The following is a 14631-nucleotide window of genomic DNA, read 5'->3' on the forward strand; positions in this document are numbered from 1 at the left end:
GCTGTGTCTTAGCTCCGGCTGCTAATGTGTTCTTTGTTCTTGGCCGTGTACAGTGTGAGCGCACCGTGCGTAACCGTGTGGGCCAGCAGCGGAGTCGGGAGGAGTTGTCGCCCCTTGTTCTCACCGTGTGCTCCGCCCGCCCGCGCTGATTGGATTGAAAACTACCACCACAATGTCAGGCAGCAGGACTGTATGGGTGTTTTTTCCCCCTTCGCACTCACACAGTAAAAAGAAACGCCCACTCTGATGACCGGGAAAGTCGCTTCAAACTGAGGAGAACACGCTGCCTGCGCACAGACTCACCAGGACGCGCTCATGTCTGTGGAGGCGGATCATCAAACCTACCTCTGTTGTTGTTTTTTTTAAAAACCACATGTACTAAGACAGCTTGTGCCATGATTGGAGGTGTCATTTGTATGTGTCATTTCAATCTAAGCTGATTCACTCCACCAAGACTTCCCTGGAAACTGCTGAGTGCGGCGCGCACCAGATTCTTTTGGATGAACAGGTGGCGCAAGCTCCGCTTCCCTTAATTTGTAATTAGGGACGAGACGCAGGTTGACGTTAAGCGTTTAATACCTGCCTTGAAAGGTGGGAGAAAACAGAGCAGCCTGCTTTTTTTTATCCTTTCTTAAAAGGAGTCACTGGGCAGAGGAGCTGCGATGCCAGTTGCGGACAGCGACATGGTCGTGGACAGCGAGCAGGGCAAAACCCCGAGCTGCGGCGGGGATGAGAGCATCCTCCCGGCCTCACTATGCAGTCCCGCGGCGGACATCCTCAAGAGCTTTTACCACACAAAGCGGGTCGGGAACTATCTGATCGGCAGGAAACTGGGAGAAGGATCGTTCGCCAAAGTTCGAGAAGGTCTCCATGCGATGACCGGGGAGAAGGTGAGATGAGTGGCCATGAAGGCAACACCGTTTGGTGGTGTGGAAATGCCATATGTGTTTGTGTTTAAAGTCATGCGTAATGTGTGTTTGTGTGTCTCATGGCAGTATAATTAATAATAATGCTGTTATTTGTAATTAATTAATTACTTGCAAATGGAAAACATAAACTTTTAAGAGGAAAAAAAGTTGCTGTACAGTTAAAAATAATTTGTGTGGCATTTAGAAGGAGCTCTGATTTCACTGCAGTGCCAGCTGTCACTTGGCTCATGCCTGCATGGCAATCTGTTTTTTTTTTGTCTTTCTTTTGCATGTCACAGCTCATCATGATCATGCATTCTATTTTGTTTTTGTTGATTTTCATCATGTCAGTCAAAGGTGTTGTTGGTTAATCAGCTCTGAGCTGAGAAAGTGATCAGCCCTGTTTAACTAATGAGCTCAGGAGGCTGCAGCAGCAGCAGCAGCTGTTGAAGAACTCATCCTCATGCTCAGCAGGGCTCGTTTTTCCAGCCAAGCTTCACTGACAACAACACTGAATATTTGTGTGTGTTTTTTTGCGTGACAAACAAAGCGAGATTATCTCAACCTCCTGCATCCAACACATGTTGCAGACTGACTGACTAAGCAATGCTTTGTCTGCTGCTGCTGGTGACCTCACTTCTATGTGCATGGGCGCGCAAGCCCGTGATAGGAGCACAGGGGTAAAGCGGCCTGGCCTATGAGGGAGCAGAGCTGCTACTTACATATGAAATCATGTCGTTGATAAATGGGGCTCTCAGCCTCATTACCATTCCACCAGCACCACCACCACCACATTGGGGGCTTTGATATGGGCAACAACCACTGGCCACTGGTTGCCTTTGTCTCCTTTTGGCTGTTTTGAGGGAACAGGCAGCACATTTGCATATTGGATAAACAAGTGTTCCTTTATGCTCCTACCTGTGACCCCATGTACTGTATATTTGTGTGTATTAATACACATTATACACTATAGTGACATCCCCCACCTCCTCCATCCATTCTGTTGCTGCGAGGAGAGAGAGAGAGAGAAGAGAGAGCGCTCCTGCTTTTCACCTCATCATCCCTCCTTCCTCTACTCTCTTTGTTGAGGATGATGCAAACACTGGCAATCGCTGAAAACCCTCCCCTTCTCTTTACTCTCTCATTCAGAGGAAAACAGGGGACACAGTGGCGGGCGATGATGGCTGGGAGGGGAACGGAGGGCAGGGAGTTTATTTAAGTAAGCATAAGGGGTGGTCAGTCAGAGAGGAGGAGGAGGGGGGAGAAGATACTGAAGGATTCCCAGATAAATGATCAGCATCACGGGGCGTGCGTGTGTGTTGAAAGTGAGGAGAGGTGAGAGATGGTGATGTCGTGGTCAAAGGGGGCGGGCGAGGACACATGCGTGTGTTTTTCATGTCTGTAACCCACTTTTCCTCCTCCACCTTCCACCTCCCCCCCGCCTGTTTTCTGTCTGAAAAACAACTGAATCCCCCAGAAGCCCCCTGGCTGGTTGGCTGGGGGCACCCCTCCCCCCTTCTGTGTCCTTATATACTGTAGATCAGCCTACTGTAAATACAGTGTGCCCCCACCCCCCATACATACATACATGCACCACCTCCCCCCCTCTTGCTACACTGCTTGGCGTAAACACGGGTCATCTATTATTCTATTATCACTGCTCTGTGAACACACACGCAGGTTTGCAGACCTATTCTTCTGAGGACAGCCCAAACAAAGCCTTATCACTAAACCTAAACCATAACCCTGATTTAACCTTACTTAAATTCACATCTTAGTCCTAAACTGAACCTCAGAGATGAGGTTTTCCCTCATTAGGGGTCAGGTTTTGGTCTCCATGAGTAATACAGGTCCTGACAAGGTCAGTGTTTATGCCAGGAAAGGTGCTACAGAGGTAAAATATACAAGTCCTCATACACTTTAGGGATATAATCAATATCGGAATAAGACAGAGTGCAATATCCAAATGATCAGAAAATGAAAGGCAAAATGCGGAACCCCATGTGTTAAAATAATGGCCATGTGCAGTAGTACTATAATTTAATCAGTGGAAAGTAGCGGTGGTCTAAACCCAGATCACGTATCGCGCGCCACTAAAACACAAACGCACGTTCGGGTTCCAGCTTTAATTAGAAGTCGTAAAAAGGTTTTCAGAGGAGAATGAATTATCAAAGATGAAAGGACCAAAGCAAACTGACAGATGCACTGAAGGACAAAAGGAAGAAAGGACACACACACACTGGCATACACATAAATGTAACCACTTTAGGCCTCACCGTGCCATTAAATGGATATGGTGATTAGTTTCACTGGTCATGCCTTTCCATGTCGCTCCACTCTCCTTGAGATGATTTGCTGTGTGCGGCGGCCACGCTCTTGAACTCCAGTCTAGACAGGGGACAAGGAGACACGGGCAAAGGATGAAATAAGAGTATAATATTGACTGTAACAAGGTACGGACAGAAGGCAAAGTGGTTTTTGTCATTCAGGTAAAGGACACATCTGTGGCTTTTATGAGTGGAGTATCAGACAAGGACAAAGGACAGGACGCATGAGATGATTAAATAAAGACATAAAAACTTCATATGTCTGCTTGCAAATCTGTTTTCCTCAATTTGTTGAATGAGTTTGAGAGGACGAGTGGGGGTCCTGCGTTATTGTGCCTCAGCTTTGGGTCCACATTTGTCAGCTGCAACTCAGCCCTGTGGCAAATGGGGGGAATATTAACTCTCCATTTGGTGTTGGCGCCTCCAGATCAGGGCAACATTTGCTTTTCCACCCTAGTTTATAATGGTTCACTAACCTCTGCAACACACACACACACACACACACACATATACACCTCCCCCAGCAGTGTCGATGCCCTGTAACGCCTCAGTTGCCCCACATTGGCAGCAGCTGTGAGGGAGAGGTCAGAGTCGTGTTATATGGAGACTGGAGTCCCTCATCACCTGTTGAAACTCTGCATTGCTCTAGTGCTGTATTCTCATGGGTATTATCCAGAGTATCATATAACACCACGTTGCAGAGTCAAACTCAGCTGCTACTGTAAGTCGGTACACAACCATCTCACCTCCTTCCTGTCCTGTCGTCTCCAGGTGGCAGTGAAGGTGATCGACAAGCGCAAGGCCAAGAAGGACTCGTACGTGACCAAGAACCTGCGCAGGGAAGGTCACATCCAGCAGATGATCCGCCACCCCAACATCACGCAGCTCCTCGACATCCTGGAGACGGAGAACAGCTACTACCTGGTGATGGAGCTGTGTCCCGGCGGGAACCTCATGAACCGCATCTATGACAAGAAGCGCCTGGACGAGAGGGAGACGCAGAAGTACATCCGGCAGCTGGTGCTGGCCGTAGAGCATCTGCACAGGGCGGGCGTGGTGCACAGGTAAATAAGGAAGTAAAATCAAAGGGGGGAAAAAGAAGAATATGAGCAGAATGTAACGCCGAGTAAACAACGGGTGTGTCATCCGTACCTCACAGAGCTTAAGATCTCTGAGTCAGACATGATCCTCTTTCTCAAAAGTGGAGGCTAAGTCCTTATTGTGCACATTACTGTTAATCCACACATCAACAGCAGATCTGTCCGCGCGATAACTGCAAAGACATGATGCGAGTCAGTGTTTCCCGAACTTTATTTTAAGGGTTGTAAATGTACCACGGGAGAGATGGTTGGTGGAAATGGGCCTCTATACACCTATGTACATATTCCATTAAAAACCAGACGTTTGCAGCCAGAATTTCCTTCAAAAATGAGGACATTTCTAAGTGACGCCAAACTTTTGAATGGTCGTGTAACTAGAATAAAATTCTGGATCCAGACTCTGGGAATGACTGTGCTTTATCTTTAACCAAAAGTCAATCACGGCCTTTAATGTCGTAAAGTTAATTTCAAAAAAGTATTCCCAAGATTTTTTTTTTCCATTAAGAGCCTGGGAACTAAAAATTCTCACTATCACACTGAGATGGACTAGGTAAATATCTGTGAAACAGGATTTCACTGCGATTTAAAGGGACACAATAGATCCAGAAAATCAGCCAGTGTGACCCACATTATGAGGGTTATGTGTGTTTGAGGGGGGGGGGGGTTCCCATAGACCTCTCCTGTGTCTGCTTTGTATGAAGACAGCTTAGATAAGACTAATCTATCTAATGTAAACACTGTGACATGGCACTGATACAGTATCTGTCTCTTTTTTTTTGCCTTACAGAGATCTGAAGATCGAAAACCTCCTGCTGGATGAGCAGGACAACATAAAGCTCATAGGTAACTGACTTTTACTTCGTTTTAACGTACAAAAGGTTCCATATGTTTGTCGTTTTAAAGAGTTAAACACCACCCATTTCACTGTAGAGCGTTACAATGCACCACATGTGGTGAAGGAGCAATTCAAAACCCTCACCCTCGTGCTAATCTGCTCCCGTTTGTGTGCGAGTCACGCCGAGTAACGCTCACCTCGCCCGCTTCTGTCCTCGCAGACTTTGGCCTCAGCAACTGCGCCGGCATCTTGGGTTACTCCGACCCGTTCAGCACCCAGTGTGGAAGCCCGGCGTACGCCGCCCCCGAGCTGCTCTCCAGGAAGAAGTACGGGCCCAAGGTGGACGTCTGGTCCATGTGAGTGTGCTCTCCTTCTCACAATCAGTTCTTGTCATTATGTTATTCAGGATTTATCCAATGTGTCCCACAATTTGGGGACAGTTGCAGATACAGACGCAGGCTAAAAGGCCGACATTAAAGGTTATTTCATTAATTTGTGGGACTGAAACTTCTTAAAACAGGGAGAAATTTATTGAAAAAAACGTAAATTAATAATTAATTCATATCATAAGGTTTCTATTCTCGCATTAGGATTATAAAATCGTAATTAATATTTTGATTCCATGTGGTAATGCTCTACTTTATTCTCAGAATTCTGACTTTATACTCAAAATTCTGATTTTAAAACTCAGAATCCTGGCTTTATTCTCATAATTCTGACTATAATACTCAGAAATATGACTTTAAAACTCATAATTCTTACTTTATTCTCATAATTCTGACTTTAAACTCAGAATTTTGACTTTGAAACTCAGAATTCTGACTTAATTCTCAGAAAAGTCTGACTTAATTCTCAGAAAAGTCTGACTTAATTCTCAGAAAAGTCTGACTTTAAACTCAGAATAACTCAGAATTTCTGACTTTATTCTGAGAATTCTGACTTTAGACTCAGAATTCTGATTTTAAACTCAGAAAATTCTAACTTTATTTAGAAAATTCTGACTTTAGACACTGTTTGTCACTGTTTAGCAGGGGTGGGAGACAAGAGCTTTCAGTTATGTCATGAATTATATCATGAATTTCAAAAGTATACCATAACTATTAAATGGTGGGACACATGAAATGCATCAGAATCTACCCAGACCTGACGTGTTTTCTTCATTTCGCTCCCCCCACAGCGGCGTGAACATGTACGCGATGTTGACGGGGACGCTGCCGTTCACCGTGGAACCCTTCAGCCTCCGAGCCCTGCACCAGAAAATGGTTGACAAGGAGATGAACCCGCTGCCTCCCTCGCTCTGCACAGGTGTGTGTGTGCAGACACTCATCTCAATATGTAAAGACATCGTGTTCTTTTGCGAGCAAACCTGTGAATCGTGTCGAGACTATGCTTAAACAAACCGACTCGTCTGCACTCGTGTCCTCATAAGTACACAAACAGTGAGTGTCAGTTAACGTGCCAAGCTAACCACGTTATTGTTGCCTTTGGCTCAAGTGAATGAAAGAATGCTGACATTTACAAGTCCTCGTGTCTGCCTAGAGACAAAAAAGGCACATTGAAATTCAAAGAAAAGCTGCTGCAGGAAAAACCTGTGCTTCTCTGAGTTTGCATTCAAACCTGCCTTATTGGCATTGGTTGAGCGTTGTCACGTTTGTGGTTACTGAACTTTAAACCTGTTTTTCCAAAAGTAAAAAATTAAAGATTCAGCGTTAATCACTTGTTAAACACTTTCCAAGAACTGCAACAGAACAAAACAGTACACGTGACGTACTATTCCCCCGTTTATGAAGAACAATTCCACTGAATCTTTAACAGTCACGGGCTAAACCATTATTCGGAAATGTGCGAGACGTACGTGTGAGCCACTTCTCTGGAAGTCGCGTTCGCACCTCAGCCGTGTTGTTCTCAAAAAAAAGATTAACCCGATTATAGCGGGCACCTATTAGTCAGGCTTAATGACGGATATGTCATCTCATCGCGGTTATGCAATAATGGAATGAAAGCGGATAAGTGGGGATGAGGCCACTGTTGTGCGTGTACAGTAGATGTGCGTTTTGTCACATGTGCTCACACAACTTCCATAGTAGTGAAGCTCTACAGCTACCCTGCATTTCGTCACAAGATGGTCACAGGCAGTGAGGTATCGTTGCCAAAGAAAAAAGGCTCCGTCTCCTCAGTAACATGGAACTGGTTCAGTTCCGCAGCATCAGATATTAATCAAACCAATATGGCACTGCAAACTTTGTTTAGACGCGATTAGAGCTGCAACCGATGGTTATTTTCTCCATTAATCAAGTGCTTGATTGGTCCAGGCAATGTTGATCGGAAATGATGATGTTCTCAACTGTCAGTAATTCAGTTTTGATGATTTTTGTTTGTCACGTGCAGCAAAGCCAGAAAATATTCACATTTAAGAAGCTGAAAAACCCGAAAACACGTTTTAATGGTTAAAAAAAAACAGAATAGGTGACGATTCAAAAAAACAGGCAGGTTTTTGTTTGATTGTACTTCAACCCAGAGTTAAAAAAAAATAAGTGCAAACTTGTTTTTGAATAACATATTTATCATTTTAAGTGTTTTAAGAGGAAAATCATATATCATGTTTGGTGTGAAAAAAAAAAAAAATTAAGCTGAGATTGAATTTTTAGGCCATTTAACACAGCTTTAGCGGATATCATTTTTCAATCCTGGAAAACTAATGTCATTAGTTTGTGTCAGCATATGAATATTTATTCTCTCTCTCTGTCTCAGCCGCCATCTGTCTTCTGAAGAAGCTACTTGAGCCAGATCCAAACAAGCGTCCCAATATCCATCAAGTAATGGCCGACTCCTGGCTACAGCTCGCAAACAAGAACACGGGGGCGCCGTACCTCAACAGGTAAGACTCCACATCCCACATTCAGAACGTGTCAACACTTTTTTTTTGCATTGCAAAATTAACAATTTCTCCTCTTGTGTGTTAAGGATCCACATCGAGGAAATAAACCACACGGTGTTGCTGCACATGACGGAGAAAATGGGCTACAAGCACAGCGAGGTCCTGAGCGCCGTCCTCACCAACCGCGCGTGTCACACGTTAGCCGTCTACTTCCTCCTCAACAAGAAAATGAAGAGGCTCTCTAAAGAGTACAGAGTAAGTGGGAGGACAATCCAAAGTGTGTCCTTGAGTTATGAAGAAAAAAAAAAAACAGGTTTGGTAAATGAGTTTTTGTCACGTGTTTTTAGGAGATGCAGTCGCAGGAGAAGAAGAAAGGAGACAAGAAGAAAAACGAATACTACCAAACCCAGTGGAGGAAACACGTCGACAAACTCACCATACCCCCAAAACAGACGCCCGTCTACCTCGCCGTTACCAAGCCCAACGAGAAGAAGAAACACAGGACAGGTGAGGAATCACGTGATCTCGTTTAATAAATTAAATAAAACGTATTTATCTTTTTTTAAAAAAAGGTTGTTAAAAAAAAATTCTATTCACTTGTATTCATACAGGGTAGGTTGACTGAGCATGCATGTTCTTGTACGTCAACAACCTATGTAGTTCCCCAGTCATCCATCAATCCTTCCACCCCTCCTTCCCTGCATCCATCCATCCATCTGCGAGGGTACTTCTTGGACATGTCTGTCATAAGACAAACCACTTCTTTCTTTTTTCAATTTTTTTATCTCGTCTGAGAAAGTTTTGTCTAAATGTAAGTACATGACTGTGGGTTAAAATAAGTTGAAATGAGGATACTGTTAGTCGAAGGTGGTCAAAGTCAGTCACATGACCTCATATAAAGTAGCCAAACTCCATCCCTATCCTCATAGAAGAGCACATTTTCACTGTAGATGACACATTAGCATTTCCATAATCTAACAGCGCTTCTCATTTCCTTCTCAGGTCTTTTGCGAAACATTATCGGTGGCCATCGTAACTCCCCTCTGGCGCCGCCCGGCACCGTTGCGTCCTCGTCGATGGAATATCTCGAGATCCACCCTCCCTTGCCCAACACCCCTCAGCAACGTCGACGACTGGCCACCCTCCCGCCCGCCAACACCAGTCCTGAACACAACATTCCAGCCCCGCCGGCGCCGTCACCTATCGGTATGCATTCCTTCGGCTCCCTCTCCAAAGCCGAGCAAATCGAAGACACCCCGGCTTCACCCTGGTACAAACTGACCAACGGCACTTTGTCTCCGCCCCGCCACGTATCTGCCTTCCAACCGGACTCCTCGTACTTGAAAAAGGCCACGATCCCGAGCCCCCCGGTCCTCATCGTCAACCCGCAGCCCAAGAAGAGCATCTCCACAGATTGGTGTGGTTCTTCTGACACCAGCGGCAGTCCCCCCAGCATTATAGGAAGCCCCCCGGGTAGCTCAGCATTCAGTCCTCCAAAATCCGCCTTTAGTCCCTTAAACCCCACGTCGGCATTCAGTCCACCTAGCAACAACAGCAGCAGTGATCCCGAAAGTCCGACGCACCGCAGCAAGTTCCCTTCGATGGGAATCGGTCAGATCCTGAAGAAGAAGGTCCAGCTGCAGCCCTTCTCATTCCGGCCCGAACAGGTCGTGGAGGAAGTGGTGTCGCCGCCTCCTTACCCCATGCAGACTCTTCTCTGTGCTTCAGGTGCACTCAAGACCCTCTGCTGAGGGATAAAAGACGAGAAGAAAAACGAAAGAAAAGACGAGACTGAAGTCAAGGGCCCCTCTCAACACTTTTGTTTCTGTTGGGGAGGTCTTCCAGAGCGGCCTTCTGAACTGTGAACTGTCCCTTTATTATGACTACGCCACTTTTTGTTTTTTAAGGGAATGAATCCTTCAAAAAAAAAAAAAAACGGGGTTTACCTGAGTGTAGAGAATATTTCCTCTCTCTTATTATTGCTCTCGTTGTGTAATATAAAAAGGTGGTGACACTGAGGAGATGAGATTTGAAACGGATCCCAGAGCAATGACTCAAACCTGGCGCTGTCCCAGAGACGGAGAGAGGACAGCGATGTCGTAGCAAGATGTACAGTACACACTTGAACACGCGCCAAACACTGTATTATAGACCGAGTTGAGAGATACTCGCTTAGGTAATGTCGCCGTAACTGGTTTTCTAACCGAGCCGCAGACTGATTCACACCAGCTATTGGATCCCAACGCTAAACCCTGACCCCCAATTCCTTTTGTGTAAATGTTTCGTCTCTGTGGAAAAAGTCGCCAAGAAAACCCCAACACTGAGACTTCCATCCTCAATGCTGGACTGGACGACAAAACAAATAAAAATAACTCACTGCACTATTCTTGAAAAACCAAAAGCTAAGCGAGTAACAACGGTGTTTACCATCTTTTACCTCACTGCATTATTCATACATTATTGTACAACAGCACCTGATTGTGTGGATTTTGCCACGACGCTGCAGTGTCCGAGCGTTCGTGCCATTATAGGATAGAAGTAGTAGCAGTCGGTGGGGGGAGAGAGTAGAGAGTCAAGCTCACACTTTTTTATAGCGCTCTAATAAAACCGCCGCTTAATAAATCACGGCTTGACATTTTTTTTTACAGACAAGTCTTTGCAGAACTTTTTTTAAAAACCCACAGGGAAAGTACAAGTGTGAAAGTCTGAGTTGTGACTTTCTCACAGCTGGATATGTCTATTTATACTCACTTTGGAAGATATTAAAAGAAAAAAAAAACAGAGCAACAAAAGCCTTATGAAACTGATCAACCTCGCCAAAGGTTGAGGGTGGGAAGAGCACCAGGGATGTTCTGTCCGTGAATAACTCACTTCCTTTTGTCTTAACGCTGTAGTTTGTGCAATAGTCTTAATAAGTGTTAACTGCAATGACGAGTATTTGCCAAGACATGAAAAAAAGCGTGCGTGTATATAACAGTACGACTCTGCCGTTCCTGTTACTTATGATGGGATTCTGGGGGGGGGGGGGAAAGAAACTGGCATTTTCACACCTTACTGTATAAAAACTATTTGACGATAATGAAAAGCTTCCACAGGCACAAAAGGCGTCTCACTGTTACAACACTGAAGAATCTCTTCAAAAACGAATAAGTTGCATGCAAATGTTTTCACGAGTCAAACCGTATTTGTCGACATATGGAATTGTGTCTTTGTACCTTTTTTTCCCCCTGGTTGATACTGAGATTGATGCAGACTCTGGGGGAGGAGGGGTCTTTTATAAGATTTTTGTAATGGACGGTTTTGTTTTTGGCTGTTGAAGAGATTTCTATGCTGTATAAAGTATTTTAAATATTTATACTAAACCTCTGTCTCTGTCTGGCTTCATGTTGGCACACACGGATCAATATTAAGGGTTTAAATCAAGTGAGGAACTTGAATATGAAATTGCATTCACACCATTTAGGACTGCAATGATGACTCGATTATCAATAATTAGGAAATTGATTTTGATGAATGAGTAATAAGTGTTTTTTAAATAAATAACAAACAAGCTATTATTTGAGATCATTTTGAAGTTTGGAAGATACCAATTAGCATTTTTTGACATTTTATGGACCAATCAATTTATCGTGAAAATAGTCAACAGATTCATCGATTATGAAAATAATCGTTAGTTGCAGCTCGAATCATTATAACTGAATAATTTTGGTTTATGGTAAGAAAAAAACAAAAAAACATTTGCGATCATTTTGAGGTTTGGGAGATACCAATTAGCATTTTTTTACATTTTATGGACCAATCGATTAATCGTGAAAATAGTCGATAGATTAATCTATTACGAAAATAGTTGTTAGTTGCAGCTCAAACCATTAGAACTGAATAATTTTGGTTTATGGGCGAAAAAAACACATTCATCATTTTGAGGTTTGGGAGATACCATTAGCATTTTTTTTTACAGTTAATGAGCGTAATAATTTGATAAATCAAGAACATAACGAAAAGTTGCAGGAGAGATCTTCTGAAAAACAAAATGCCGCCGTTCAGCAAATTCGCTTCTGCTGGTGTATACACACAAATGCTCCCTCAGGCAGGCGTGAAAGTGTTCAAAAATCACTCAAAGATATGCACTGCGGCTTTAAATGATCATAATTAATCATATAATTTCACATAATCCAACATTATTGGAAATTAACTCGAGACTTTCACGGTCCCCGAGGTGTATGGTACGTTCCTAATAAGTCTTAGCTCTCAGTGTAAATTGCCTCATCAGCTGTGAAAGTGTCTCGCGTCGCTTTACAACCGCTGGTTTTCGCACGCCGTTCGCGTTTCCCCCGCAAAACACCTGTGGTGGATAAAGAAGAAAAGAAAAACACACTCGCAACAGCTGAAGGATTTGTGTGACTGATACACACACACACACACACACACACACACACACACACACACACATACTATGACCCCGCCTTTTTTCACTCATACATACTGTAGACACTAATCTCTTCAGCTGTGTGTGTCCCCCCCCCCCATCATAAACCTCTCTGATGAGACAAAGGAGGGGTCACCAACAAAAACACACACAAACAGGGTCGTCCCATTAAATCACCATAGCTAAGCTGATATAGCCCGAGGGGCAAGAGTTACTGGTCGAGTTTGTTTTTCAAAGACAGTTCAGGTCAGAATCCCCGACTGGTATTGTGAGGAAAAACAGGTTATTGTCATGAATGGGGCTGGGTCAAAACGTAGTGATATATAGTTGTCCTTCCTCATAAAATGAGATAATCAAATATCTATGTTCTCATTCACAAAGTAAGGCGCTCCAAAGTAAACAGTTCCTGCTAAACAACCTTTTAGTTAAGATTTATGTCTATGTGTCAAAATAATCAATTCTAAATATTAGGTGTAGCAGATATGTCTGTATATTAGTTGCTACATTACGCACACATTTGCTCTCGTTGCAATCTATATTGTGATTCAGGTCAAGATAGATTGGCATTTTTAAAAAGCAAAACCAGACATCACTCGCAGAACATTAAAGGACCAGTACGTGGAGTTTAGTAGCTCCTCGGGGTGAAGGTGCAAGTCAGAGGACTCACTTAAGTGGTACTGACGTGGTTATTAAAACACACACTATTCTAAATTCTTAAATCATTTTGAATACTGTATTCAATTTACGTCCATGGATTTCCCCTAAAACCTACATAGTGGACCTTTACATTCTCTATGTTGCAAGGCAAACATGAAAACTTAAAGATGTCGCTTGATTCTCGACACAGATTTTTTTAAAACTTGCATAAAACACAGACATACATTATTTAATTTTTATTAATGTAAGGGTCAAACTGACCACTTACCAATACTGTATTCAATTTCCGTCCATGGGTCGCCCCTAAAACCTACATACTGGCCCTTTAACTTCTCTATATTGCAAGGCAAACATGAAAACGTAAATGTGATTATTGATTCGATTGATTCTCAACAGATATATATATATATATTTAATTTGCATAAAACACCGACTCACGTGATTTTTTTTTTTTTTTTTACATAAGGGTCAAACTGACCACTTACTGTCTTTTGTTTTTGACAATCTGTTCGGGCTTAGATCCTGATGACATTAATCCTGCTTCTCATCACATTTACAAGCGCGCACACACACACACACACACACCGGGGAGTAACTGGCAGCGAGACGATGAGCTTTTGTGTCTGGCAACAAAACAGGGGCCTTTGTGTCTGACGACACAACAGATGTTAAACCTGCTGTACAGTGATGGACAGGAAAGGTGTACACATACACACACACACACGTTTGTGCAGCTATTCTTCTGAGGTCTGAGTCCATTTATTTGGACAGCCTTATCCTTCACCTTAACCTTAACCTAAACACAAATCAAATCTGAGCCACAATTCTACAACTACTGGTCCTGACAAGGTCAGTGTTTATGACAGAAAACATCACACACACACACACACACACACACACAGAAAACAGCTCTGTCTTCAGCTCTCACACACGGAGTGGAGATTGAGAGACAGACTGAGGTGCACACAAAGACACTGGGGGAAAATAAACAAGCAGATGTTTCTAATGAGGTTTGGAGGCTTTGATCGCTCAGCGGGGATTTGGGATAGAGGAGTCAGAGACTCACTGACTGGCCCGGCAACACCGTCCAATCACACGAGCACACACACACCAATGAAGGAAATTAATGAAACGAGATCGTAGAGAGGTGGTGTCAGCAAAACAATAAAGAAAGGATAAAGAAATTTACCAAGGTTGCTTGACACCACGATCTTCTGACAGCTGCTGATTTTCAAGATTCCTTTGGGAAATTGAACCTCCGAAAGAGAAATTGACAATATTATTGTAAAAACTGTAAACTTATGCTGTAATATAGTAATTTTTTTGAGATTCTTAAACTGAAAAGGGCAGTGTCCTCCATCTATACTCTTTTCTACACATGGGAATGTCAAGGTAAATGAACCAAATAATACAAGTAAGCTGTCTCTCTAGACTACTGCGGGTCAATTGTATACATTACTGTCAGTAAAAACAATATTTAAAGTAAATATGATATACGCG

The 14631-nt window shown here is 43.4% G+C and overlaps 1 protein-coding gene across 1 annotated transcript; it reads left to right on the forward strand.

Annotated features, from left to right (window-relative positions):
• Window positions 1–662: 662 nt before the first annotated feature.
• On the forward strand, window positions 663–9799 carry hunk (hormonally up-regulated Neu-associated kinase; the record flags this gene model as incomplete). Its single annotated transcript, XM_083890299.1, has 9 exons — window positions 663–890; window positions 4007–4299; window positions 5123–5178; window positions 5391–5526; window positions 6348–6475; window positions 7922–8048; window positions 8135–8303; window positions 8396–8555; window positions 9051–9799. The coding sequence occupies 9 exons, from the start codon at window positions 663–665 to the stop codon at window positions 9797–9799; spliced, it is 2046 nt and encodes a 681-aa protein (XP_083746425.1).
• Between the last annotated feature and the right edge of the window lie 4832 nt (window positions 9800–14631).

The sequence above is a fragment of the Microchirus variegatus genome, assembly GCF_963457635.1.
Source record: "Microchirus variegatus genome assembly, chromosome: 5".
Classification (NCBI taxonomy): Eukaryota; Metazoa; Chordata; class Actinopteri; order Pleuronectiformes; family Soleidae; genus Microchirus; species Microchirus variegatus.